The sequence below is a fragment of the Equus asinus genome, chromosome 13, assembly GCF_041296235.1.
Source record: "Equus asinus isolate D_3611 breed Donkey chromosome 13, EquAss-T2T_v2, whole genome shotgun sequence".
NCBI classification, from domain to species: Eukaryota; Metazoa; Chordata; class Mammalia; order Perissodactyla; family Equidae; genus Equus; species Equus asinus.
Window position 1 is genome coordinate 19,366,282 of NC_091802.1, and position 24,810 is coordinate 19,391,091.

The 24,810-nt window shown below is 56.8% G+C and overlaps 1 protein-coding gene across 27 annotated transcripts in view; it reads left to right on the forward strand.

The window, feature by feature from the left end:
- MYO18A (myosin XVIIIA) overlaps nt 1–24,810 on the forward strand; it is a 94,223-nt gene that overhangs the window by 49,303 nt on the left and 20,110 nt on the right. For 19 of the 27 annotated variants that reach the window (XR_011493680.1, XR_011493681.1, XM_070482663.1 and 16 more), the window contains 24 exons: nt 92–234; nt 841–941; nt 1,799–1,862; nt 2,081–2,225; nt 2,556–2,576; nt 4,433–4,609; nt 4,831–4,921; nt 5,214–5,406; nt 6,236–6,322; nt 8,491–8,632; nt 8,787–8,946; nt 9,740–9,926; nt 10,252–10,495; nt 12,956–13,065; nt 16,119–16,184; nt 19,369–19,497; nt 20,210–20,353; nt 20,741–20,830; nt 20,969–21,088; nt 21,302–21,413; nt 21,867–21,994; nt 22,304–22,458; nt 24,192–24,315; nt 24,404–24,604. Coding sequence is in view for 25 of the 27 variants with exons in the window: in XM_070482663.1 (XP_070338764.1) it covers nt 92–234; nt 841–941; nt 1,799–1,862; nt 2,081–2,225; nt 2,556–2,576; nt 4,433–4,609; nt 4,831–4,921; nt 5,214–5,406; nt 6,236–6,322; nt 8,491–8,632; nt 8,787–8,946; nt 9,740–9,926; nt 10,252–10,495; nt 12,956–13,065; nt 16,119–16,184; nt 19,369–19,497; nt 20,210–20,353; nt 20,741–20,830; nt 20,969–21,088; nt 21,302–21,413; nt 21,867–21,994; nt 22,304–22,458; nt 24,192–24,315; nt 24,404–24,604 (3,134 nt within the window). In the remaining 2 variants the exon portion in view is untranslated. The remainder of the gene's footprint in view (nt 1–91; nt 235–840; nt 942–1,798; nt 1,863–2,080; nt 2,226–2,555; nt 2,577–4,432; nt 4,610–4,830; nt 4,922–5,213; nt 5,407–6,235; nt 6,323–8,490; nt 8,633–8,786; nt 8,947–9,739; nt 9,927–10,251; nt 10,496–12,955; nt 13,066–16,118; nt 16,185–19,368; nt 19,498–20,209; nt 20,354–20,740; nt 20,831–20,968; nt 21,089–21,301; nt 21,414–21,866; nt 21,995–22,303; nt 22,459–24,191; nt 24,316–24,403; nt 24,605–24,810) is intronic. The other 8 variants (XM_070482664.1, XM_070482680.1, XM_070482671.1 and 5 more) reach the window with 1 other exon arrangement.

Genomic DNA, 24,810 nt, shown 5'->3' on the forward strand with positions numbered 1-24,810 from the left:
GGGCCTCCCATTCTGCCTGGGCCTCTGGAGCCCATGGCTGGGGTGAGCTGCCCCTGGCTTTCCTGATGACCCCTGGGCCTATCTTCTGCAGTGGAGAAGTGGCAGGCTCTGTACACTCTCCTGGAAGCCTTTGGGAATAGCCCTACCATCATGAACGGCAATGCCACCCGCTTCTCCCAGATCCTCTCCCTGGACTTTGACCAAGCTGGCCAGGTGGCCTCGGCCTCCATTCAGGTGAGTGGACACTCAGGGTGTAGGAGATTGACCCCCTAATTTCATGCCCTGGGAATCAGGCTCTTTCCTGTGCCTCATTTTCCTGGGATTCTGCCCCAACAAAATGGACCCTGGCACAGCAGGGTTGAACAGATCTGCCCTGAGCCTTTGTCATTCTGCCCCCAATGGCTCCTGTCCTAGGTGGGGCCTGGCTCGGTTTCCTGCCCATTCTGGGATGGCCACACCCTACTGCTGGGGCCCTGGCCCTGCACTTAGCGGCTTCTCTCAGGCTGATTTCACTCAAGGAGGTCTGGCTCATCAGTAAAGTGAGGCCCAGCCAAAGCTGACTCCCTTCCATGCTGAATGAAGTATCTCATCACAAAGTGTCCAGCTCCCCAAGAAGACCATGCCTAGGGGATCAGCAGGTCCCCTCCACGAGCTGGGCCTGTCTTCTTCCCCCTGGCTCTGCCCCAAGTTTGACCCTCAGGTGATCTGGCCTCTGGGTGAGCATCTTGAGGTTAAGATATAACTGCTTGTTCCCATGGGCATGGTTCTTTCTGGTGTGGAGTGGGAGAAGCTTGACCTGGCACTGCCCTCCTTGCCCATACCCTCCATGCTGTGCCACAGACGATGCTTCTGGAGAAGCTGCGCGTGGCTCGACGCCCAGCCAGTGAGGCCACATTCAACATCTTCTACTACCTGCTGGCCTGTGGGGATGGCACCCTCAGGTGAGATGGGACAGAGGGAACAGGGAGGGTGCTCTGTGCTCCAGCCTACCGATGGCTCCTGGATCTTGCCACTTGATTGCATCCCATACCGATTATTTATTGCATGCCTGCTACATGTTAGGCTCTGAGCTAGGCCCTGGGGATGGCGAGATAAGTGAGCCATAGGCCCTGCCTGGGAGGAACTACCTGGCCCTGGGCACAGGGGCCTGGATATTTGTGAGGGGCACAATTGACCCTTCAGTGTTCCCAGGGCCTACTAGGATCTCTGCATCCATGAAGCCAGGTCTAGAGAGGAAAACACAGATGCAGGGTGATCAGGGACTTCCCCACAGTCACATGGCTAGTCTGAGGCTGAGCCGGTGATGGAGTCCACACTGGGGCCAAAAGCCCGAGCCTTTTTCGGTGCCTTTCACACTGGCCCTCCCAGCCCACATGTTGGCTCCCCTGCCAGGCTCTTTCCCTTAGACCCTCAGACTTGCTGTCTGTATTAGCTGAAAAAGGGATAAATGATAAGGCTGAGCACACAGCCCCAGGGCATTATCCTCTTGGGCTCTTGTAACTGAGGGCACAGTCTCTCTCCTGGCTGGATCACCCTTCAGGAGGGTTCCTTGCTCCCTGCCAAGGGTATGGCTGGACACTCTTACCATGGCTTCTCTGGTGACCCATCCTAGGGAGGCTGGTGCTCTGCCCAGGCATCCAGGCCAATTGGGAAAGGCAGCAGCAACTGGCCTGACAGTAGGGCATGATGGACAGACAGAACTCAGAGGCTGGAAGCTGAGTCTGTGTGTCTCTGCCCTAGTTGGGGGTGGCCTTGATGGGGATCAAGCACCATACTGATGCGTCCTTTGTACCCCTAGGACAGAGCTCCACTTGAACCACTTGGCAGAGAACAATGTGTTTGGGATTGTACCACTGGCCAAGGTGAGGGGACACTGGGGACTGGGTTGGCAGCCCTGGGTCTTGGGGGTAGGAGAAGCCTCTAATGGCCTGGGGTGCTCCATGGAAGGAGCAGGAGCTTGGCTCCATTTTGGCGGCTCTATGCTAGCCTTGCCCTCTCTGAGGGTCCAGCAGCGTGGGGGTATGCCAGAAGGGACAGCCCCTCTGAGCTCCAGTGCCAGCATGCCCGCCTGTCCCTGCAGCCCGAGGAGAAGCAGAAGGCGGCTCAGCAGTTCAGTAAGCTGCAGACGGCCATGAAGGTGCTGGGCATCTCCCCCGATGAACAGAAAGCCTGCTGGCTCATCCTGGCTGCCATCTACCACCTGGGGGCTGCAGGCGCCACCAAAGGTAACCTGCAGTGGGTCCCAACAGCCTGGCCTGTCGCCCAGGAGAGCTTGTAGGGGCCCTGCCCACCCCAGTTTGTTCTGGCCCAGCACAGATTCAGACACCCCTCTTTTGCTTATGCCTCTTCCCAGTCCCCCACATCAGAGCAGAAGGCTCCAAATACCTGGAGAAGCATCTCTGCCAATGATGGATGAGGCGTGGACTTAGATGGCAGTGACCAGGAGCACTGTGAAGACCGGGGGGCTGGGGGTCCAGAGGTTGAGGGGCAAGAGAAAGGCACTAACTTGGAGCAGTTCCCCGGAATAACTCTCCTTCTTGTTCCCTTCCTGACAGAGGCCCCCGAGGAGCAAGCGGGTAACTGACCTTGGCCCCTCCCTAGGGTGTAGGGGCCACCTGGCCCCATCTTGGTGCTTGCTCTGGCTCTCTCTGGGGGCTGGGCTTGTTGGGTCATAGCAGAGGGGACTGGCCTGGGAGAAGCCCCAGAGTTCAGGGTGGAGAGGGCGCCTCTGGCTGTGGAGCTTCTCGGAGTCCCAGCAATAGCTGCTTCTACCACTTTTGCGTCCAGCTCCTGGGACCTTTCAGGATGCCCTCTATGGGGCTTAGGTGGGGTAGGGTGGGCTTGCTTCCTGGGATTTCCCAAGGCCAGTTTTCCCTGAGTCTTCCCTTCTCCCCACTGGGTTGGTAGCAGGTGTCTCTCCCTCTTGCATGTCAGGGTGGAGGCCACTAGGGGGCAGCAGGCACCATGGTAACAAATGAGCTGCAGCTTCAGGGCCTCTGCTTGGGGGCTTGTGAATGGCTAGAGCTTGGTCTGGCTTGGAAGAGCTCTGCTGCCTTCCTCTGAGATTACGTTGGTGGGCGGGTGCTCTGATCACCTCTTCACCACTTTCTCCTCCAGTTTAAGGAAAGGGATGCTGCCTCTGAGCAGCACCTTGGGCTTGGGCTTCATCTCCCCCTGGGGTGTGAGGGGCCCCAGGCTGTTTAGCAGGATTGAGACAGCACTGGTGGGTGGGTGCATGGAGGAACAGGTGTCTGAGTGTTAGGCTCCTTATGATCCCAGCAGGTGGCATCCCTGCCAGAGAGGAAGCAGGCTCTGAGTTAAAGAAGTTGCCTCCAGATTGTGGGGGTGGGAAGGTGGGTGCACGTGTGGCCGTGTCTTGAGGAAGTTCTTTCACTCTGAGGGATTCACAAGCCCAGGTTTCCTGTAACCCTACTCAGCGCTGACTGCAGGTGGAGAGCTCTGGGCATGTCGGCACATGGACCTTGCTGAACAGGGTCTGTTACCTCCTCAGAGCTTCTAGTATTTTCCGGGGGAGGCACGGGGTGTGGTAGAATATCTTTGTAGGTCTATGTGTGTGTGTGTCAGTGTGATTACATCCATAAACATAGTCCTTTGAGATTGTAAGTGTGTGTGTGTTTGTGTTTCTAAGTCTGAATGTGGTTGTGTTTTCTCGCCTGCTCATCCTCACAAACCCCCACCCCCCGCAGCCCCTTCCCGTGGGCCTGGCAGGCTCAGTTGATGACTGTTTGCTAACATGCTGTTTTTCTTTGCATGCTGCATGCTGGTCCTTTGCTTTACAGAAGCTGCCGAAGGTAAACCTGGTTTCTTGTTAGCTTTCCCTAATTGCCACGATTAGACACATGTTGGCTGAGACGTCTGTCTGCGTGGGTTGTTCCCTTTCTCCTGCGGCTTTTTCGCCTCCCCACTGTTGGCATGGGTGGGTGTTTGTGATCTCCCTTGGCAGACGCCTGGGGGTTAGAGGGAGGGTCCTGAGGCATTCATGGAAGGGAGAGGCACTAGGACTCTCTCATGATGTCCCCCACAGGCAGAGGCAGTTCTTGTGCTCATCGTGGGTGGGCTGGCTCATCCTCACACTGTCCTTCACCAAGTTGGCACCCTTGGGGAAGGACACGCCCCCTAACAGGGATGTTCACAGCTGACTGGGTGCCCTCTGGTGGCAGCAGTGTGGAGTTACCTCCTCTTTTAGGACCTACTCATTCTCTCCACCCCCAACGGACACAGGAAGCCCTGGCAGCTGCTGACTGTCCTCATTCTGCCTGAAGCCCTTCTGGTGTCATCAGGGCTGGTTTTTCCTCTGGAAGATGCCCACTCCCCAGTCCTATAGGAGCGAGGGAGCCAAAGCACACAGTGGTCATCAAATGGCCTGAGAAGGAAGACCCAAGATGCCAGATCCCTTTTTTCTACCCCATAGCTGGGCGCAAGCAGTTTGCACGCCATGAGTGGGCCCAGAAGGCTGCATACCTGTTGGGCTGCAGCCTGGAGGAGCTCTCCTCGGCCATCTTCAAGCACCAGCACAAGGGGGGCACCCTACAGCGCTCTACCTCCTTCCGCCAGGGCCCTGAGGAGAGCAGCCTGGGAGATGGCACAGGTACCCTGAGCCCCTTAGCTGGTGGATGTGATTCTGAGGCCTCCTCCCGGGCTCATTGCTGTCTCTGGCGTGGGGAGACTGCTGGGGTGAATAGATGCTTCCCTCATGGGGAGAGGCCAGCCCCAGGGCCCCATGCTGACTTGGCCCTGGGTGGGTATGGAGCTCACCCAGGTGGGGATTCCCAGGGAGCCGGAGATAGAGCTGATCCTCTTGCCCCACAGGCCCCAAACTGAGTGCGCTGGAGTGCTTAGAGGGCATGGCGTCTGGCCTCTACAGCGAGCTCTTCACCCTTCTTGTCTCCCTGGTGAACAGGTGAGCGCCAGGCAGGACCCAGCAGCTTGCCTGCTTCCTGTCCTGTTGAAGGTAGAGTTGGTGCCTCTGTGCTTGTGTGATTGCTGAGGCAGAGCCATCCTCCACCAGCAGAGGGCTCACTGCCCTTGCAGGCGAGAAGAGGCACATCTCCCACCAGGGTCCTGGGCACCCACGTGGGGATGGAGATTTGGCGTGGGGCAGGGTGGGGCTGCCTGGACACCAGGGGCAGACCAGTGGGGGCTGTTCAGTGGTACGGCCCTGGCCACCTCTCACCCAGGCTTTCCCTGTGAAGGGCTCTCAAGTCCAGCCAGCACTCGCTCTGCTCTATGATGATTGTGGACACTCCAGGCTTCCAGAACCCTGAGCAGGGTGGGTCAGCCCGCGGAGCCTCCTTTGAGGAGCTGTGCCACAACTACGCCCAGGACCGGCTGCAGAGGCTCTTCCATGAGCGCACCTTTGTGCAGGAGTTGGAAAGATACAAGGAGGTAGCACTTGACCTTGCCTCTGCCTGCCACCCCCACCCCCCCCGCCTCACCTTCTGGCCCTGGCACCCTCAGGGAGGGCATCTGGGATGAGGGAAGGCGCCACCTTCCCCCTGGCTGCTCTCTTCCCAGCTTTTACTCTCTGGTCATTTCTGTCCCCGTGTGCTCTCTAGCGTAGGAGTCTTTTCCTGCCTCAGGCTACATTCTTTGAGCAGAGTTTGCACTCTGCGAAGCTGCAGAGGCATTCAGGGTGCCTGGGAGCCCCTCCTTGCCTTCCTTCAAGGCACCCACCTAGGCCCTGTGACTTGCCACCATGCAGTTCCTGCTGACCCATGGAGGCCTGGCCTTCCCTGTCTCCTGATCTGTTAAGGTGGCGATTGATTATTTAGGGCCCCTCAATAAAAGGGTGTCCCAGAAGGGATGAGATCTGGAAATCCTACCTCATGTGGAGGTGAGTTGAACGAACTGGGGAGGATATTTATCTTGGATGAGAGAAGATTCAGGAGGAAGATGTCCATTGTCTTCAAGTCAAGGATGATTGTGTGGAGTCGAAAGTAGGCTTACTCTGCATAGCCTAATCAACTGATGCGAATAACAGGAGCGTGTGCCCTTAGCTCAGTATAAAAAGAAGCTAGAGGGATTTTAGCTGTCCAAAGACATGATGTGGCGCCTTGCGAGGTGGAGAGCTTTTGTCAGTCAGGCTTCTTGGGGGAAGCTTCTGCACAGGACAGGAGATCAGGCTTGTTGACCCCAGCGTTCCCTCCTGGTCTGCTCATGGGGGTGTGACCCACGCCTGGCTCCATGTTCACAACCGCTCTGCCTTCCTTCCTAGGAGAACATCGAGTTGGCGTTTGATGACTTGGAGCCAGCCATGGACGATTCAGTGGCCGCTGTGGACCAAGCCTCCCATCAGTCCCTGGTAGGAATTCCAGCGAGGGCCTGGACTGGCCTTTTCTCTCCTCTCCCGCTCCTCTTCCTCGGTAGAGCCCTTCTGTGCGCTGCCTCCAGGGTGCCACTGTGGGCTGAGGGGGCCCAGCAGTCAGGCCCAGACACCAAGCTTTAGAACTTTGGACCTGCCCCTCAGCCGATCTGGCCAGGAAGGTGGCACCTTCTTCTGCCCTGGGGCGGTGGGGAGCCCCGGCCCCTGGGTGTCTGAGCCAGGCGGGAGGGCGTACCTCTTCTCTTAACAGCTGAGGCTCAGGCCCTGTCCTGTGACTGGCTGAGCCTGAAATGTGTCTGCCAGGAGCCCTGGTGTCTCCTCCTAGGTGATGAGGGCCTGGCTAGACCCAGAGGACATAGTCATTCCCTCCCGTTGTCCCCAAAAAGAGGACTGATGCAGCCTAGCAGAGCTAAGCGAGGAGGCAGCCTTCCACCCAAACGGGGAGACAGTGCTCAGCTATAAAACGCCCACTGAGGGACTCTGTGGATATTAGCCCTCGCCCTTCAGCCTTGGGCATGGGCTTCGTCACCCTTTGGACTAGCATCTTGGGCACCTTGCTGCCTAGGGGACTGGGTGGCCTGATGAGCACTTGACATTGTCCACTGTCTTCAGTTAGGGAGTTGCATAGGTGCTCTGTTGGAGAATTGGCATTTTTGCTGGGCTGCTGATCTCCCTCCTCTGCTTTGAGTCCTGCTTCCCTGTCCCTCTGCCCTGCAGGAAGGCCTGGCACAAGCGGGTAGGGATCTAGGAGAGTGAATGTCCCCCTGGGACAAATGTCTAAAGTGCCCAGTTCCATGTCTCCCCAGGGAAGCTGGCTTTTCTTTTCCTGACACCTGGGCTCCCACAGTGGCCTCCCTCAAGAGCCTTTGCCATTCCCAGGAGGTACAGGGCAGTCAGTCCACGTGGCTTAGGAGCAGCAACGCATCAGACAGTGTGTTTGGAGGGGGCTTGCCATCCTTTCCCTTCTTCGCTCTTCCCTATCTGATGGGCCTTGGCAGTGGACAGCTGCACCTCTGGGGATGGGGGCCCCTTAGTGCCCAGCCTGCCACTCTCCACTCGATGGCTTCGTTGCTTATTCCTGCCACGCGGCTCCAGCCACTCTGGGACGTAGTTACCCATCAGTCCTTGGCCGCATTCTGCTTCCTCCTGGTAGTCACCCTGATTCCCTTGGGTAGCTGTGTGGCATAGATGCAGGCAGCTGGGGTCAAAGAGAGGGAACATGGCACTTCTCACTTCTCTTGTCCCCCAATCCCTTAAGGCTAAGCCAGAACGGGGCCTGGGGAAACTTCAGTCCTTCTTGCCCAAGGAAGACTTGGAAATTCCAGTGAAAGTCACCTTCAGACCGATGTGGCCACAGGCCTAGTTTGTTTGGCCTGCATGGGGTATGAGAAATCAGAATTTAGTATTTCTGCCTTCTCTTGAAAAACTGGAGGTTTTATCACACTAGGCCAGCATTCTTCCAGGACAGCAGTTGGCTGAGTTGAGTGGTGTCTGTTCCCTTTAGATGGGGACCTGCTCCCCATTACCTCAGCTCCGCCCATTTTGGCTGTCACGTCCATAGATAGGGTCACCTGTCTGTGGCTTTTGGCACTTGAGTTTATGACCCTGCAGTGATCCCACCTGCAGTCCTCTGAGCCTTCTCTAGGTTCTCTCCTCTCAGGGTTAACCCCACAGCTGTCATTTACTGAGAGCTTCCTTTGGGCCATGCGCTATGCTCAGGGCCTTACTGACGTTATCTCGTTTCATCTGCCCGGGCAGTGATGCCCAGGGAGTGAGGGCAGCATGGGGTTCACCCAAGCCCCCTATGACCTCCGAGAGGCTGCGGATGGAGGAGAGCCTCTGGATGTGGGGCTCAGGTTAATAGGAAACCTCAGTCTTTGGTGACTTTGGACACAAGTTCTAGGAATCGTATTTTGCTGTGGGCTTTTCTCTCTGATCTTTTTCTGGCCCCTTCCTTCTCCTTGCTGCTCACCTGCTCCACAGGCATCAGTAGTGAGTGGCGGGAGCCACGGTGGCAGTGTGTGTGTGTGTGTGTGTGTGTGTGTGTGTGTGTGTGTAGCATGTTTATAGTGTGTGATTGTGGCTGGGGCCCTGGCTCCTTTCCCACAGCTCCCATGGCATGGTGGGACTTCTTTGCTTCTCCATAGGTCCGCTCGCTGGCCCGCACGGACGAGGCAAGGGGCCTGCTGTGGCTATTAGAAGAGGAGGCACTGGTGCCAGGGGCCACAGAAGATGCCCTCCTGGAGCGCCTTTTCTCCTACTATGGCCCCCAGGAAGGTGACAAAAAAGGTAGGTGGCACCCCTGGAGGGCAGCTCCTCTGCTTCCTCTCCAGAGGACTCACCTATATGAGCCGAGGTGTCACTGCCCGGGGGGCTCACTGAGTCCCTTGGCTTTTTGCGGGCTGTGGCCTGATGATCTGAACCTTGCTTCTCCCATCCTCAGGCCAAAGCCCCCTCCTGCGCAGCAGTAAACCACACCATTTCCTCCTGGGCCACAGCCATGGCACCAACTGGGTGGAATACAATGTGGCTGGCTGGCTGAGCTACACCAAGCAGAACCCGGCCACCCAGAACGCCCCCCGGCTCCTGCAGGACTCCCAGAAGTAAGAACACCACTCACTCTGTCCTTGTCCTGTCCCCAGGGCTTTTTCTGGGCTCCCTGCTCTCAGAAGCCCCCTCACCAGCAGGGTAGATGGCCTCTACTTCCTGAGAGGCAACAGCTGAGGGCCGTTGGCCTTGGGGGCAAGGGGGTGGCCTCCTGGAGTAGAGGTGGGATCGATATTGTTGGAGAGACATATAGTTTTAAATTTGAATAACACCCCCCCATTCTTCTTAGAAGGCGGGAGTGGCCTTAGACTCCGCTGAGTCATATGAGCCCTGTTGTTCGTTCATTCCTTCATTTCTTTACCTCCTCTGTGACAGAGACTCTTCTAGGTGCTCGGCAGGTAGCAGTGTAGGAAACAAAAACCCTGCTCTGCTCCTGTGGAGTTTACATTCCAGTAGGGGAAGCCGATAATCAGCAGGAGAGGTAGGGAGTAGATTATATAGTGTTAGAAGATATTGGGCTCTGATCTTTCCTGCCACGTTGGAAACTCCTTTCCCACTTCTGTGCCCACTGCCCAGTGATGGAGAAAAGCAGGTCGCCCCGTTCTGCTCTGTCCAATCCCTGCCTACTCCTCGGCTTCTGCCGCCCTGGTTGTCTCCTCTTACTGTTTGAAGATTTCTCTGCAGTTCCTCTGTAGGGCGTGGAACATGCAGCCCCAGCCCAGATAACCCAGGCCCCTTGCCACGGCGGTGTGGGGGTTGTTTGGTGTTACAGGCGCTGGGAGAAGGAACGGCTTCTACTGCTCCGTGAATGTGACTTCTTTCCCTCCTTTGCCCTCCCACCTTCGGCAGAAAAATCATCAGCAACCTGTTTCTGGGCCGGGCAGGCAGCGCCACGGTGCTCTCAGGCTCCATTGCGGGCCTGGAGGGAGGCTCGCAGCTGGCCCTGCGCCGGGCCACCAGCATGCGGAAGACCTTCACCACAGGCATGGCGGCTGTCAAGAAGAAGTCACTGTGCATCCAAATTAAGCTGCAGGTGGTGAGTGTGCCCACCCAGACTCCGGGACCCTTCCTCATTCCTGGCAGGTAGCCTGGGCGTCCTGGGCACTCTCAGGTCACCCGGGGCCCACTCAGCATCCCACTCTGACTTGATCACTGCTGGTGGGGTCCTCTTTTCAGTGCTGCTGCCTGAGTGGCTGCTCAGGCCTAGTAAAGGCAGAGTTGTCCACACTTAGCATGTCCTGGCCAGTGCTGGGATACTTGCCATCTTATGCAAAGTGGAGATGCTGGCACGAGTCCCTGCTCTTCTGGGCATGGGCTGGGCCATCAGAGCCCACTGAGGGCCGTCCTTTCCCCTTTGGCAGGACGCCCTCATTGACACCATCAAGAAGTCGAAGCTGCATTTCGTGCACTGCTTCTTGCCTGTGGCAGAGGGCTGGGCCGGGGAGCCCCGTTCCGCCTCTTCCCGCCGAGTCAGCAGCAGCAGTGAGCTGGACCTGCCCTCCGGAGACCACTGCGAGGCTGGGCTCCTGCAGCTGGACGTGCCCCTGCTCCGCGCCCAACTCCGAGGCTCCCGCCTGCTTGATGCCATGCGCATGTACCGCCAAGGTGGGGCCTCTTTCCCTCTCGACCCCCACCTCTCTTTTATGGAGCTGCCGCTAACCTCCTCACCCCCCAAATGGGGCCCGTGGGGCTGGAGGGGTGCTGCTCCCCTCCTGTCTCTGGACTGGCCCTAGATGTCTTTTCTGCCCTGGTGCCTCCTCTGTGGGGCCTCTCTTCTCGTCTCTCCAGCCCAGTCTCTTCTTTTCTCTTTTTCTTTCCACTCTGCTGACTCCCCTCTTCCTCCTCTCCCTGCCATATTCCAGTCCTCTTCATCTCCCTCCCCTCCTGCCCCACGTGCCCGGTCCCACAGCTCCCTCCTTCCCCCTTCTCTGGTTCCAGTGGGTCAGCTTTGCTCACAGCAGCAGACCCAGTGCCCTGATGGAGCTGTCTGCCTGGCGGCGATAACTACCTCCAAGAGCGGGCAGGTGGCTGGGCCAGCCCCCCAGTGAGAAATGAGGTGCTAAATCTTTCTGAAGTACTTAAAATTCCCCAGAAAGGTCAGACAGACCCTTTTTATGGGCCCATCTGGAGGAGGGGGTGGAGAGGGTGATAGTTATGGTAGTTAACATCCATAGAGCATCTACGGTACCCAGGTATTATTCTAAACTCGTCTCACACGTTAACTCACTTAATCCTCACCACCACCTCATGACATGACATTATCATCCCCAGATGAGGAGACTGAGGCTCAGGAAGGTTAAGTAGCTTATCCAAAGTCACACAGCTCATGAGCAGCAGAGCAGGATTTGACCCAGGCAGACCAGCTTCTGAGTTCACACCTCTCCAGTACAGTTTTGTTTGCCTGAGAAGTTATGAGTTACCAGGTTTCTGCCCCTTTTTCCTTAGCTAGAAGAGCAGGCAGGGTCCCATCCCGCCACAGCCAGGTCCCCTTGAGGCATCCCCATGGGCACCGCCACTTTTCCTTAGCAGCCAAAGCCAGGAAACGGGCTCCCTGCCCTGCTCTAAATAAATCATTGATCTGCCCCACGTCTTGATATGGAGTTGGTGTTTATTATTTCAAAACCAGATTGTTACCGCTCTGAACCAAAATCAATGTGCTTTACTCAAACAAGCAGATCGATGAGGCCAGCAACAGCGTGCCCCCTCCCCCTACCCAGTCCCCAGCCACTATCGATAGAGCTGATGATTAATTAAGATGACAGGCGTCCGGACCTGCTATCCCGGCCCATCAATTTAATTGCAATTCAGATACAATCAATAGCTCACTTTGTCTTGGCCCCTCAGCGGCCCCCGCCTCCTGTTTCAATTATCAGGCACATGCATCAGCCTCATCTCCCCATTGGAGGGTTTCCCAGAGCTAGCTAGGCCGGTGTATTGGGGCGAGCCGCAACCGGCTGTCGGTAGCCCGGGTTTGGAGTCCAGTGATGTCTCCAGCCACAGCCTTTGTGACCTTGAGCAAGCCAGTCACTCCACCTCTCAGGCCTCAGTTTCCACATCTGGAAGATAAGTTATATCTGGTCTAAGACCCCTTTTTGGTTTGCAGTTCTGTGATTCTTTAGGGGTGGGTCTCTTGGTCCTCTCCTGTGGGCTCTGGTGTCCTCGGGGTGACTCGGGGTAACCTCCCACTCCACCATCCTGACCTTGCTCCAAGCCAGACAGTCACCCTTGCTCCGACCTCAAGCCCAGATGGGAGGGAGTCTCTGTTAGAGGTAACATTCTTTAGGGAGAGAGAATCTACAAGTCTTTTGGTCACCTGGCCTTGGCTCATGGTCAGGCCGGGGGCAGGAAGGGAGCCCTTTCTGATCCCTGCTTCAGTGGACTGAGGAAAGGAAGGCAGCGCTGTATTGAACACCCACCAAGTGAGCCAAGCCGTGCTTTCTACATATTTTCTCATTTAAGCCCCATGACTACCACGTGAGATAAGTGGTAGGACCCCCATTTAAAGATGAGGACACTGAGGCTCAGAGAGGTTGAGTGACTGGTCCAAGGTCACATGGTACTAAGAGCCAGAGCCAGGATTCCAGTGCCAAGCTCATGTACTTTTCCTCTCCATACTGTCTGATCCCCTTTTTTTTTTTCTTATTAAGTCCTCAAGACACTTCTCTCTGGGTTATAACAGTTGTAGACGTGGAGGTCTAGAAGCATCTTACAGGTCATCCAGGCTTTTATCTCCCCAGCGTTCCTTCCAGCTGGTCAGCCATCCCCTGTTTGTATGCCTCAATGACAAGAGACTTACTTCCTTCTAAAAGAACCTGTTTCCTTTTTAAACCTTGCAATCCCGCTGTGGGGCAGCCCTAATTGTCCTCTCGGCCTTCTGTCTCTGCCCCTGCCTCCTTCCTCTCTGCTCTTCTTTCCTGGGCCTGCCTCAGTCGCAGGCTCTCCTCCCCCAGCAGTGCCTTCCCCTCGCGTGACTCTCCCTGTGGGCTGCCTGGCACTGGTGGCTACTGGGGCGTGCTGGGCACAGGCAAGTCGCTGACAGGCCTGGCTCCTGGCTGTTTTCTCTAGGTTACCCTGACCACATGGTGTTTTCCGAGTTCCGCCGCCGCTTCGATGTCCTGGCCCCACACCTGACCAAGAAACACGGGCGCAACTACATCGTGGTAGATGAAAGGCGGGTAGGTCTGGGCCCCAAAGCCCCACCAGACCCCCTTCCCTCTGCTCAGACCCCTTCCTCCCCTAGAGTGAGCCAGGCTAGCCCTTTCTCAGGCTCCTGGTTTGGGCCTGCCAGGGCTAGGACAGGGGCATGTGGCAGCCAAGCTGTGGCGGTGGGGAGAAGGCAGTCCCAGGCATGGACTGTAGAAGTGAAGAGCCACCATCTTTGGAGGTCTGAGGTGGGGGTGTCTGCTCTCTGGTGCCAGCAATCATCCAGGAACCTCCCAGGTGGCAGATTGGAACTAGTGTTGTAGGCGCTCCACTGGTAGCACCTGGGCCCCTCAGCCTAGACCTCCACATTGGGGAGTTCCTGCAGCAGGAAGCTGTCCAGGGGTGGCCACGCATCCCTCCTAGGAGGAAGACTGATATGGCAAGGCCTCCCCAGTGCCAGGTGAGCCTAAGGCCCCTGGGCCCTGGGCAGCCCAGTTGGTGAATTTATGGCTGCAAAAGGGGATGTCTCCCTGTCGTTCCAGGCTGTCACCTTGATCCCCAAAGGCGGCTCCTTGAGCAGAGGAGCCTTCCTTCACTGTGCTCTGGCCTCGGGCACCCAGCCTGACTCTGAAGGCATCCCTAAAAGGGAGAATACTCTGCAGAGTGGGGCGGAAAGCCCCCGCCCCTTGCCTCCTGAGTCACAGACCCACTTTCATGGAGGCCTCAAAGAGTTTCTCTCCATCTTCTCTATCCAAGACCCACCAGTGTCCTGGGAAACCTTGATGTGGATGTAGATGACCTGCCCCACACCCACTTCTCTCTGACCCTTGACCTCCATTTGAGCCTTCCACTCAGGGCTATACCCAGCACCTTGTCATCCCTGGAAATGCTCCGCCACTGAAATCTTAAATTCCAGCATGGCCTTTTCTGACCACAGCCTCTCACCTGTGCATCTCACTCCTCTCTTCCTCTCAGGACACCTGCTCTTTGACTCCATCGACTCTTCTCATTTTTGGACCCCACTTCATTTTCTCTATTCTGTCCATTCCCTTCTGACTTCATTTCCTTTTCCACTCAGCCTCGACACCGTGGTCCAACCCTCCAGTCACTTGGCCTTCATTGTCCTCAGCTCTCCTGAGCCTCCCATAGCACCTGCCCTGCTCAACCCCTTCCCTGAAGGACCAGCCTTTGAGTGTCTGCATTCCTCAGTTTGGGGCTCCCGAGGGCTGTGGGAGAAAATTATACAACCATGTAGACTTGAATTCCCACAGGTTCATGGTCTCCAGCCCCAACGGAGCCCTTGGGGTGGCCCAGCAAGCTTTCCATGTGCCTTCTCCTTACCCCTATTCCAAGCTCCTTCCCTGCTGTTCCATTCTCCATGTTTCTCCTCAGATCTTCCGCCATTGCACCTTCCCAGGTCATCTTCCCAGCAGTTGACCTTGCCTCAAAATGCTAATAAAATTGAAGCCCCACCTTCTTCCCCTTGTCCCGTCCCTTCCTTCTGTTCTCTGGAACCCATTCCCTTTGGTCTCCCTGGAGACTTGCTCCACCAGTGGTAACTCTTCTCTCTCCTGTTCCTTCGGCCTCTCCTTCTCTGATGACTCTTTTCTGCCAGTGGAGAAACATTCGGCAGATGTTGCTCTCGGAAAACAAAGGAGCCTTCCGTCAACCCTCTCTCATGCCAGACTATCCTCTGTCTCTCGCCTGCCCCGTACCATCAATACTCACTTTCCTCCTGCCGCCCCCACCCCACCACCGCTCATCCCTCCACCCATAGCTGCCCGGTTCCCGTCCCCGTGCCCTCCATGTTGCCAGAGCTAATGGGCACCTTTCCATGCTTTTTGGCAACATGAGACTCTGTTGACAGCTCTGTTCTTTTTGAAATATTCTCCGTTCAGCTTCTTTGCTGCCACTCCTGGTTTTCCCCTCCTCTCTGTTCTTTCTTTCTCAGTCCCTCTGAGCTTCCCTCCTTCCGCTTGCCCCTGAAGTAAAGGTCTCTCTCTTCTTTAAGACTCTCTCCTTGGCTGTGGGTGTTTGCTATTCTACACCCTCTTCCTGGGCAACCTCATTCACAGCTATCACTTCAATTACCGCATATATATCGACGACTCCCAAATCAATACCTCTATCCCAGGCCTCTCTCCTGAGCTCCAGACATGCATTTCTATCTAGCTGCTTTCTGGACTTCTCTACCTGGATGCCTTATGGGACCTCAAAGTCAGCATGTTCAGCTGATTATATCTCCTCCTAAACCTACTCTTTCCCTTGTCATCCCTACCTTGGAGAATGGCACCATTATCTATTTAGTTACAGAAATCAGAAACCTCAGTGTGTCCCTAGCTTCCTCCCTCTCATCTGCCGCTCCCCGACACCTGCAAGGCTCTGTCTCCTTGACATCTCCGGCATTTCCCCCTCCTGTCTTCCCTTTGGGTCATGATTACTGCAGTGGCTGCCTGAGGGGGTCCCCACCCATCCTCTGCCCCTGTGCCAGTGGGGTCTCTGTGAAATACAAATCTGACCCTGCCCTTCCCTGAGAGAACCCTCCAGGAGCTCTCGAAGCACACAGGCTCCACCTACTTTGACTACTGCCCACCTCTCTAATTACACCTCAACTGCCCCGACTCCTGGAGCTCCAGTTATCTGAACTGCATGGAGCTTCCTCGGGGCATTCTCTTGTCTTGCGCTTCCATGCCTTTGCCCAGGCTGGTCCCTCTGCCTGAAATGTCCTCTCCCCTCCTCTGTCTGGCTAATTCTTACTTGTATGTAAGGACTCAGCACGAGCAAAACCTCCTCCAGGATGCCTTCCACGGCTTCCTTGTCTGACTTAGATGCCTCTTCCTCTATATACTTCACTAATTCACCTGTCTCGCTCCCCAACAAGACAGCTTCTTCCTCTCGTAATCACCTTTATATCTCCAGACTCTTAACACAGTGCCTGACACTACGGAAACCCCCCAGAGGTGCTTGTTGGATAAATAATGGACTGTCTGAATGGAGGACAGGGATGGACTGAGGGCTGGAGGAAGCCCTGCATGGAGATGGGGAGACCCTGGGCGGGCTCCCTGACAGAGGCCTCTCTCTCCAGGCGGTAGAGGAGCTGCTGGAGTCCCTGGACCTGGAGAAGAGCAGCTGCTGCATGGGCCTGAGCCGGGTGAGTTGTCCCTGCCGGAGCAGTCAACCTCACTCTCTGCAGCCCTAGTCCAGAGGGCCGGCCCTCTGCTCCTGCTCTCCGTGCTCAGTCTGACTTCAGGAGTCTCCTGGAGCCCCTTCTGAGTCTTTCCCATGGTCTCCTCACCCCCCAGCCACTCTGGGGCTGCCCTTCCTCTCAAGCTGCCCTGTTCAGAGTTAGAGAGGCCAGGAGGTTAGATATTCCAGCTGCAGCAAACTTGACTTTGCCTCCCTCTGAATAACTGGCTTGTTCAGTGCCATGAACACCTCCGTGATGTCAGGAGGGAGTGGGTTGGAAGGTGGCCCTGACCTTGGTCTGAGTCCTGGGGTGGGGACTGAGGCAGACAGAAGAGAGGTGAGCTGGATGAAGCAGGAAGGCAGTAGGCAGAGTGCTCCAGAGGGCAGAGTCCCCTATGGGGAGTCATCTAGGACTGTCAGGGTCCCAGAAGAGCAAGCAGGACATGGTGAGGCTGTGCCGCCACCACCTGCCCACAGGCCGCATTCCTCATCTGAATGGAACGTGGTGCATGAAAGGCAGGCACGCCCGGCCCCGGGTGCCAGTCTGCTGCGTCACTGCACACCGAAGGGTCAGCTGAGCATCCCTCCCACGGGGCGGGGAGCCCTGCACGCCCCTCTCTCCCGACACTGGGAGGCTTGACAAGCGCCGTCCACGTATGTGCTCCAAGGGCTGCGGTGGGAGGGAGGGCAGTTGGGAGCCAGAGAGGGGGTTCTGGACCTGTCTGGCTTTTGGCAGACAGGGAAGGAACTCTGGGTCCCAGGGCCTCGTTGGGGAGTGTGAGGTGGAAGGGGATGCTCACAAAAAAAGGTTTCAGTGTTGCTTGTCGGGTCTGTTCTCTCTGTTCTATGTTCTGAGTCATGTCCTTATTTCTCCTGTGCCTCCCTCGCTGGGAATCCCTTTCTCGTCCATCCCCTTGCTGTATCTTTGTCTCTGCTGTCTCTGCTTTTCCCTTTTCTTTTTGGCCCCGGCAGTCCCTGCTGGTCTCTATTCCTTGGTTTCTGGTTCTGTTATTTTCTGTTTCTTTCCTTGTTCTCTGTGTCTTCTGTGGCCCCACTCTCTCTCCATGTCATTTTTCTGGTGTTGGTCTCTGCCGTGTCTGGCTCACCTTCCTCTCCCCCTCCCCAGCTGTCTCTAAGCTCACAGGCTGCCAGCTGAGCTTCCTCCTTGGGAAGCCTGCAGTCAAAGATTTCCCTTCAGCCTCGTGGTCTCTCCCTGGGTGGGCTCCTGCCCCTCCAGCAGGCTGAGCTGCTGCTGGCTGGCACTGGGGGTGGCACCTCCTCCAAGGCATGTCTTGGGCAGTAGAGCCTGTACAGGCTGGTCCTCTTCCCAGCTGCCATCTCAGACCCTCTGCATCATCCCAGGTGCCTGGCTGAGGCAGGTGAGCCCCAGGCCCACTCATGCTCAGAGCAGAATTAGGAGCAAAGTCGGATGCTTGCTCACATCTGGTTTGGGAGAGAAATGGCAGGGCTTCTAGGCTGTAGTTAGTGCTGGCTGGTGAGCAAAGATTCCCTGTGTGTTTGTCACATTGCTTCAGAAGAGAGGGGCGTCTCAGTCTGAGCTCACAGGACCCTGAGGGTTCAGGCAAGGAGTCTGGGGGTCTGAGACCCCCTTGACATTGTTTGTAATATGTGTATGGGTGTGTATGTTGCGGGGCAATGGCCCTGAGCTTTCACCTAATAGTCTAAACGACTCCACCCCACAAATGTGCAGCTGTTCAAGAGAGGTTTGAGGCTCGCTGCCCTAGTCTCTAGACCATCCTTTCTCTTCTCATTGTGTGTCTGGACCATTCTCCATCCCCATGCCGGCACCTCACTTCTCCTGCCCTCATCAGATAGCCGTGCGTGCTAACCATTAGCATGTGTGGCTACTTCTGGGGGGACTGAGATAGTCCCTACCCCTGGTGGGATCTCGGGCTCCCACCTGTGGGAAATCCAGGCTCAGGTAGGGCTCGAGACCCGCAGGAGATCTCAGGCACTCAGCCCCGCATGTGGGATTTGGGGAAGTGCCTCGGAACACTGAGCTGGCTTTCTCCCAGGCCAGCCTCAGGGGACTAGGTTTCTGTGGAGTCTCCAGAGGCAAAGCTTTCTCAGCAGAAAGTGTAGGCCCTCTCCCCACTTCTTCCCTGAAGGGAGGCCTGGGGATACTGAACCTGTTGGTTCTGAGTGTTTCCATGGAATTCACATGTTCTCTTTGCCCCACAAGAGGGAATCGTCTGTGTTCTGGGCAAGTTGGGGACGGGCATATACCTAGGTGTCCCTTTGTCCTCCTTAAGGATACTAGAGCCTTTTTTCACCTGACCATTTCCCCCACCCTCTTCTTCCTGTCTTAGTGAGAATCTTACCCAGCCCCAGCTCAGGGCACTGAAGAGTGAGAGGAAAGGCTGGGTGTGCGGGCGCCCGGCTGGTTCCTCTCACGTCTGCCCTCCAGCCCCGGAACCTGTAAGACAGGTCCCTTGACTGGGCCAACCCCCGCCCACCCCACTGGCTTCATGAGAAGATGAAACCTGGGTGTGGGGGTGGGGTGTAGCCATATGAGAGAGCAGCCCGTCTGGAATGAAACTGAGCGGGGAGGGCACAGAGAAGGGCCCCCCATCCCCCGCCCTCACACTGCTTCCTGGACCTTTTTCTTCTTACACACGTACACCACCATCCGCTTCACCAGATCCCAGGCAGCTGGAGGCTGTGGTGGGGCCCTGTGGTGGGCTGTGGGCACAGGGGCGTGGACAGTGTTGCTGGCAGTCCTGGGAGAAGAGGCCCCCACCGGTGTTGCTGAGGGGTGTCCTCCCCACCGTTTGGTGGTGGCTGCTTCATTTACTTCCTTCTTGCCCAGGTCCCTTCCCTCTGGCTTCCCTCTCCTTTCATCTCTCTTTGAAGTTAGATTTCCCACCTTACTCCACCCCTTCCAAAGCCTCCCAGCCCCCAGCCTGGCCCTCCTCCCTCAGCCTTCCCAGGGTCTCTTGCTTTTTCTCTCTTCTCCTGGGCACTTGGACTTTCAGGCTTTTCTCAAGCCTGGGACCACACTCCTGGGCCTGCTGGTCTCCTGGGCCAGCTGTTTGTTTCCCTTGCTTCTAGCCAGCTCCAGCTCCCTTTCTGCTGCTGGGCTGTTCCCAGCCCAGGCTCCTGCCTTCACCTGGCCTGCTTCTCCACAGGTGTTCTTCCGGGCGGGCACGTTGGCACGACTGGAGGAGCAGCGGGATGACCAAACCAGCAGGAACCTGACCCTGTTCCAGGCGGCCTGCAGGGGCTTTCTGGCCCGCCAGCACTTCAAGAAGAGAAAGGTGCTGCTCCAGGGACATCTCTGTCCCACTGCCCAGCCTAGAGGGGCCAAGACGAGTTCCTGGAGTGGGATGGGAGACTCAAGGGAATGTGCAGGGGCGGGAGGCTGGTCTTGGGGCTATGGGTTATCCTTATCTGGGGGAGAAGAGGCGGGAACCTCCCAGGGGCACCATACCCTGGGCCAGGGTATGGAATGGGCAGCTCCCTGGTGCCAGTGAGTGTGCCAGTGTGTCCATCAGTGGGCCATGTGGCCTGGTCCACGGGCTTGGGTGGAAGGGTGGGTGGAAGCAGGGCCCAGGCAAAGGTGGGCTCTGGATCATAGGCTGTTCCATGAAGATTAAGGAGCTGTGTCAGCGACTCCTTTTCTTATTAGCAAGTCCATAAAACAGCCAGCGCCGCCGCCTCTTGTGTTTCAGCAAGATTAGGTTTTATAGCACATCTAGGCCAGGGTGCTGGAAATAATCAGGCAGCAAATAAAGCAGACGAAATTATTCCTAATGACGGTGGAGTGGGTTAGTGCCCAGTGCAGTGCTCCCAGGGCCAGGCTCTCTGAGGGATGGAGGGAGGCTGGGGGCTAGGGGTGGCAGAGGGAGTGTTTGACTCGGGGGTCAAGTGACCAGAGGAGCAGTGCCGTGGCCGTGCTCGTGGTGGGGAGGATCCTGGCTGGAACTGGGACTGAGAACCTTGCTGTGCGCCACCTCCAACCCAACTTAGATTCAAGACCTGGCCATTCGCTGTGTGCAGAAGAACATCAAGAAGAACAAAGGGGTGAAGGACTGGCCCTGGTGGAAGCTCTTTACCACCGTGCGGCCTCTCATCGAGGTACAGCTGTCCGAGGAGCAGATCCGGAACAGAGACGTACGTAACTGCCGGGGGAGGGCCAATTTGCTGGGAGGGAAAGGACTGTGGTACATCCACATGGGCAAGAATCTTGCCAGCTTGTCTTGAGCTCCCAAGTGCTCCTTCTTTTAGTCCGGGGAGCTGGTGTCCTTGAACTATTCCCATCAAACAGAAGGCATCCCTCTGGTGCTGGCTGAGCCCCTGGGTAGCCTCTTAGGATAAAATCTCAGGCATCCTCTGCATATGGGGAAGGCTGTAGGGAGAGGAGCCCCTGGGAGGCAGTGGCTTCCTGTTCTCTTGTGTCCTGGCCCGAGCATCACCGGCTTCCTTCACCCCGAGGGTGCGGATCCCAGGCCCCAACCTCTCGCAGTGCCTCTGGCTCACTGCCCTCCTTACTGCACCCAGGAGGAGATCCAGCAGCTGCGGAGCAAGCTTGAGAAGGTGGAAAAGGAGCGGAATGAGCTGCGGCTCAACAGTGACCGGCTGGAGACCCGGGTGAGTGACCCCCAGCACCACACAGACTGGCCCATCTCCAAGGGTGGCCGGGCCAGGTGCTCCCCTCCCCCCACCCTGGTGTTCCTGCTGAGTGAGGCAGGCACTTCAACTGGTGGCAACTCCCTCCCCCAACTCCAGATCTCAGAGCTGACATCGGAGCTGACGGATGAACGTAACACAGGAGAGTCCGCCTCCCAGCTGTTGGACGCCGAGACTGCGGAGAGGCTCCGAGCCGAGAAGGAGATGAAGGAGCTGCAGGTGAGGGCAAGGCCGAGGTGAAGACAGCCATGCTAGTGGCTGCCACACTCTAGTGACTGTCTGCTCCCCCAAAGGACAGGTGGCATCTTTGCCACTGGCCCAGCACCCCCATCTGCCCTGGGTAAGCATGTGACCATAGACTGTGTGGTTCAGGGGTGGGTAGTACTGGCTGAGGGGGTGGAACGGCACATCTCATAACCCCCTCTTCTGCAGACCCAGTACGATGCACTAAAGAAGCAAATGGAAGTGATGGAAATGGAGGTGATGGAGGCCCGTCTCATCCGGGCAGCTGAGATCAACGGGGAAGTGGATGATGATGACACAGGTAGGTCTGAGGCCAGAGGAGCTCAGCAGTGGCCTGAGTGGCAAACCATGATTCTCACCCCTGGGTAACCACCCTCCTTGTCCAGGCCTATCTTCCCTCTGTAGGGCTATTTTAAGGCTAAAGTCAAATAAATAGATGAGAAAGTAGAGGTGCCAATAAATGCAGGGATTATCACAGAGGGCTTTAACCATCATGATGATGACAACATCTGAGGGCCATGGTCTGGCAGCCCCTGGGGAGAGGACAGTGCACATAGACACGTCACCCCCTCTCATCTTTTCCCAGCTAGTGGCTCCTTCTGCCGTGGGAGGAAGCCATCATTCCAGAGACCTGTCTGAGTCCTTCTGGCTGACTCCACTTGCTGCCCCTCCCTGTCTCATCCTTCTTCCCTTCTGCCCCTTCCCAGGGACTCTTAGCAGCTCAGTCCTCCCTTGTCTGCCCCCAACCCTACAGGTGGCGAGTGGCGCCTGAAGTATGAGCGAGCTGTGCGAGAGGTGGACTTCACCAAGAAGCGGCTCCAGCAGGAGTTTGAGGACAAGTTGGAGGTGGAGCAGCAGAACAAGAGGCAACTGGAGAGGCGGGTGAGTCTGGCTGAAGGAGTGGAGGCCTGTGCCTGGGAGGGGCTCAGTGCCATGTGTTGGCCCTCTGAATGGCCTGAGCCAGGCAGGCTTGGGAGCAATAGGGAAGGATTGGTGTGTTAGCCTCTCGGTGCAGGGGACAACCCAGGGCAGACTACTATTAGAGTGTCTTAGGTTCCCTGGATGTCCCTGACTTCATCCCTCATCCCTGGGTCTCCCCGTCACTCACCTACCTCCTTCCTCTCACCTTCTCCATCAATACTTCCGGGCCTCTCCATGGCTGCTGACCCTGCACCCCATCTTGGCCCCTAGCTCGGGGACCTGCAGGCGGATAGTGACGAGAGCCAGCGGGCTCTGCAGCAGCTCAAGAAGAAGTGCCAGCGGCTAACGGCTGAGCTGCAGGACACCAAGCTGCACCTGGAGGGCCAACAGGTCCGCAACCACGAGCTGGAGAAGAAGCAGAGGAGGTGGGTGGGTCCCCTGTCCTGGGTACAGAAGACCTCCTAGAACAGCCCCAGTTGGGGACTCCTTGCCTCCCTGTCCAGGGAGGAAGGTGGGGAGCACCTGAATTTGGCCCGGGACCTTGCCTGCATGATCACTCCTAGTATGAGAATGGCTCTCACTCCTGACCTCTGAGGAGCACTCAGTCCACATCCCCACTGAAGGCCTGCTAAGGCTTCTGCTCTCGGATGTGCTCCCTGCAGTGTGTACCTGTCACCCTGCCGGGGCCCAGTAAGGACAAGCCATTCCATGTGGCCCCACCCCGGCCTCCACCCAGCTCCTCATCTCTCCCTTGCCTCAGCTACACAAACACACTCTCCTGACTAATGTCGTTAAACTACCGTGCCACTTCCATCTCATTATGGTAATGACACAGAGGAGGGGGCCCCCTCACAGGAGAAAATCCAATCTAAATTAATTTCCCTGGCTGGGGATGGGAATGGGATGCCTTTATTAGCGACGCCAAGGATCCCACACACCCTGGGAACAGCAGGGTGCCCCAGGGAGTGGGAACAGCGCTGGGTCCCTGTGCAGGGAAGGGGTTCTCAGCAGAGGCACCAGTCGCCTTTGTGAAGGGGCAGCCCCACACCCACAGCCCTCGGGTCGCCAGTGGCAGAGCTGAGTCTTTCCAGTGCCCCTGGGTTACCCTTGGCCTTGGGGGCTCACTAGGGCCTGCTGGGCTACTGCTTTGTGCAGAGTGAGGGGAAGTAGGAAGATCTTATGTTCCTCCCTCCCAGCACCTCCGTTCTCCACTTCCCTAGTTCTCATCTTTACCCCCACCCTCCCTTTCACCTGGAGGCAGGCACCCTTGGCGGGACCTCCCTTCTGAGCACCCCGATGACAGTGCCATCTCGGCCTAGTTACCGTCTTGCTGCACTCCCTGCTGGGCAACTTATTAGGTTTCAGCTGCCCGGAGTTTTCTTACTTTTTTTCGATATGGAGTTGGAACGGATGGGAGCTGTGCAGTTTTTGACAGGAACCTGATTAGCTATTCAAGGAAGGTGTTAAGAGGAAGTTCAGCAATTTGCTCCTTATTTGGAGTCCCTGGGTGGGAAATGGAAGGCTGGGAAGTGGAGGAGTGAAGAAAGAGGCCTGCAACCGTGGACCATTAGCCCATTGAAGCATGCTGCCAGCTGGGTGCAGTGGGACTGCTGGCTTCCAGCCCGGTGTGGAGTGTCCTGGTGTGACATGGTACTGCTGTGGCAGGTGGACCTGGCCAAAGGCTGGTGCCCAGAGGTGGGGGCAGGAGCCAGCTGCTCCATCTAGAGTTGCTGAATGGAACTGTGGAAAGTGAGTTAGACGAGACAGGACATCCATTTCTACCCATTCTGATACCCACCTGCCCTCACCCTGGTCCCTCATTCTCTTATTTGTTGAAAAGGGAAGGGTCAAGACTTAACACCTGAGGAGAATCTGTTTACTCTTCCCAGAAGCAGTCTGTGGGTCCCTCTTAGGCCTTTGGATCCGCTCAAAGGAATGCCTCCCATCCCAGACCGGGTTGCCCAGCAGGGCCTTAATGGCCTGACCTATAACCCCTGAATGTCACCTCACGACTGGCCCCAAGTTCAGGCTGTGTGAATCCCCCGTCTGCTTGTGTCCTGTCCGTATCTGTGGCGCTGCCTCCTGGCAGCCTCTGGGCACTGGAGACCCGGACTCTTCCCTTATCTGATGGAGTTACCATGACCGTGCTCCCTCACAGGTTCGACAGTGAGCTCTCGCAAGCCCATGAGGAGGCCCAGCGCGAGAAGCTGCAGCGGGAGAAGCTGCAGCGAGAGAAGGACATGCTCCTTGCCGAGGCTTTCAGCCTGAAGCAGCAACTAGAGGTACGTGGGGCTGCCCACCAGCCATGCCCTGTCCCCCTCACAGGCTAGAGCCAGCCCAGGGCCAGCCTCATCCTCTCTTTTTCTCCAGGAAAAAGACATGGACATTGCAGGATTCACTCAGAAGGTCGTCTCACTGGAGGCTGAGCTCCAGGACATTTCTTCCCAAGAGTCCAAGGATGAGGCCTCTCTGGCCAAGGTTAAGAAACAGCTCCGGGACCTGGAGGCCAAAGTCAAGGATCAGGAAGAGGAGCTGGATGAGCAGGCGGGGACCATCCAGATGCTGGAGCAGGTGCTGGAGAGTTTGGCTGAGGGAGGAACCACCATGACCACAACTAACCCGGGGTGTGGGCCAGAGGAGGGCAAGATCCCACATTCAGTCATTCATTTGTTCATTTGTTCTCTTACTCACAAAATGTTGAGTGAGCACCTGATCTGCACCAGCCGCAGTGTGAAGATAATTAAGCTTTTGTGGTGCTTTCCACAAGAGCAAATCTT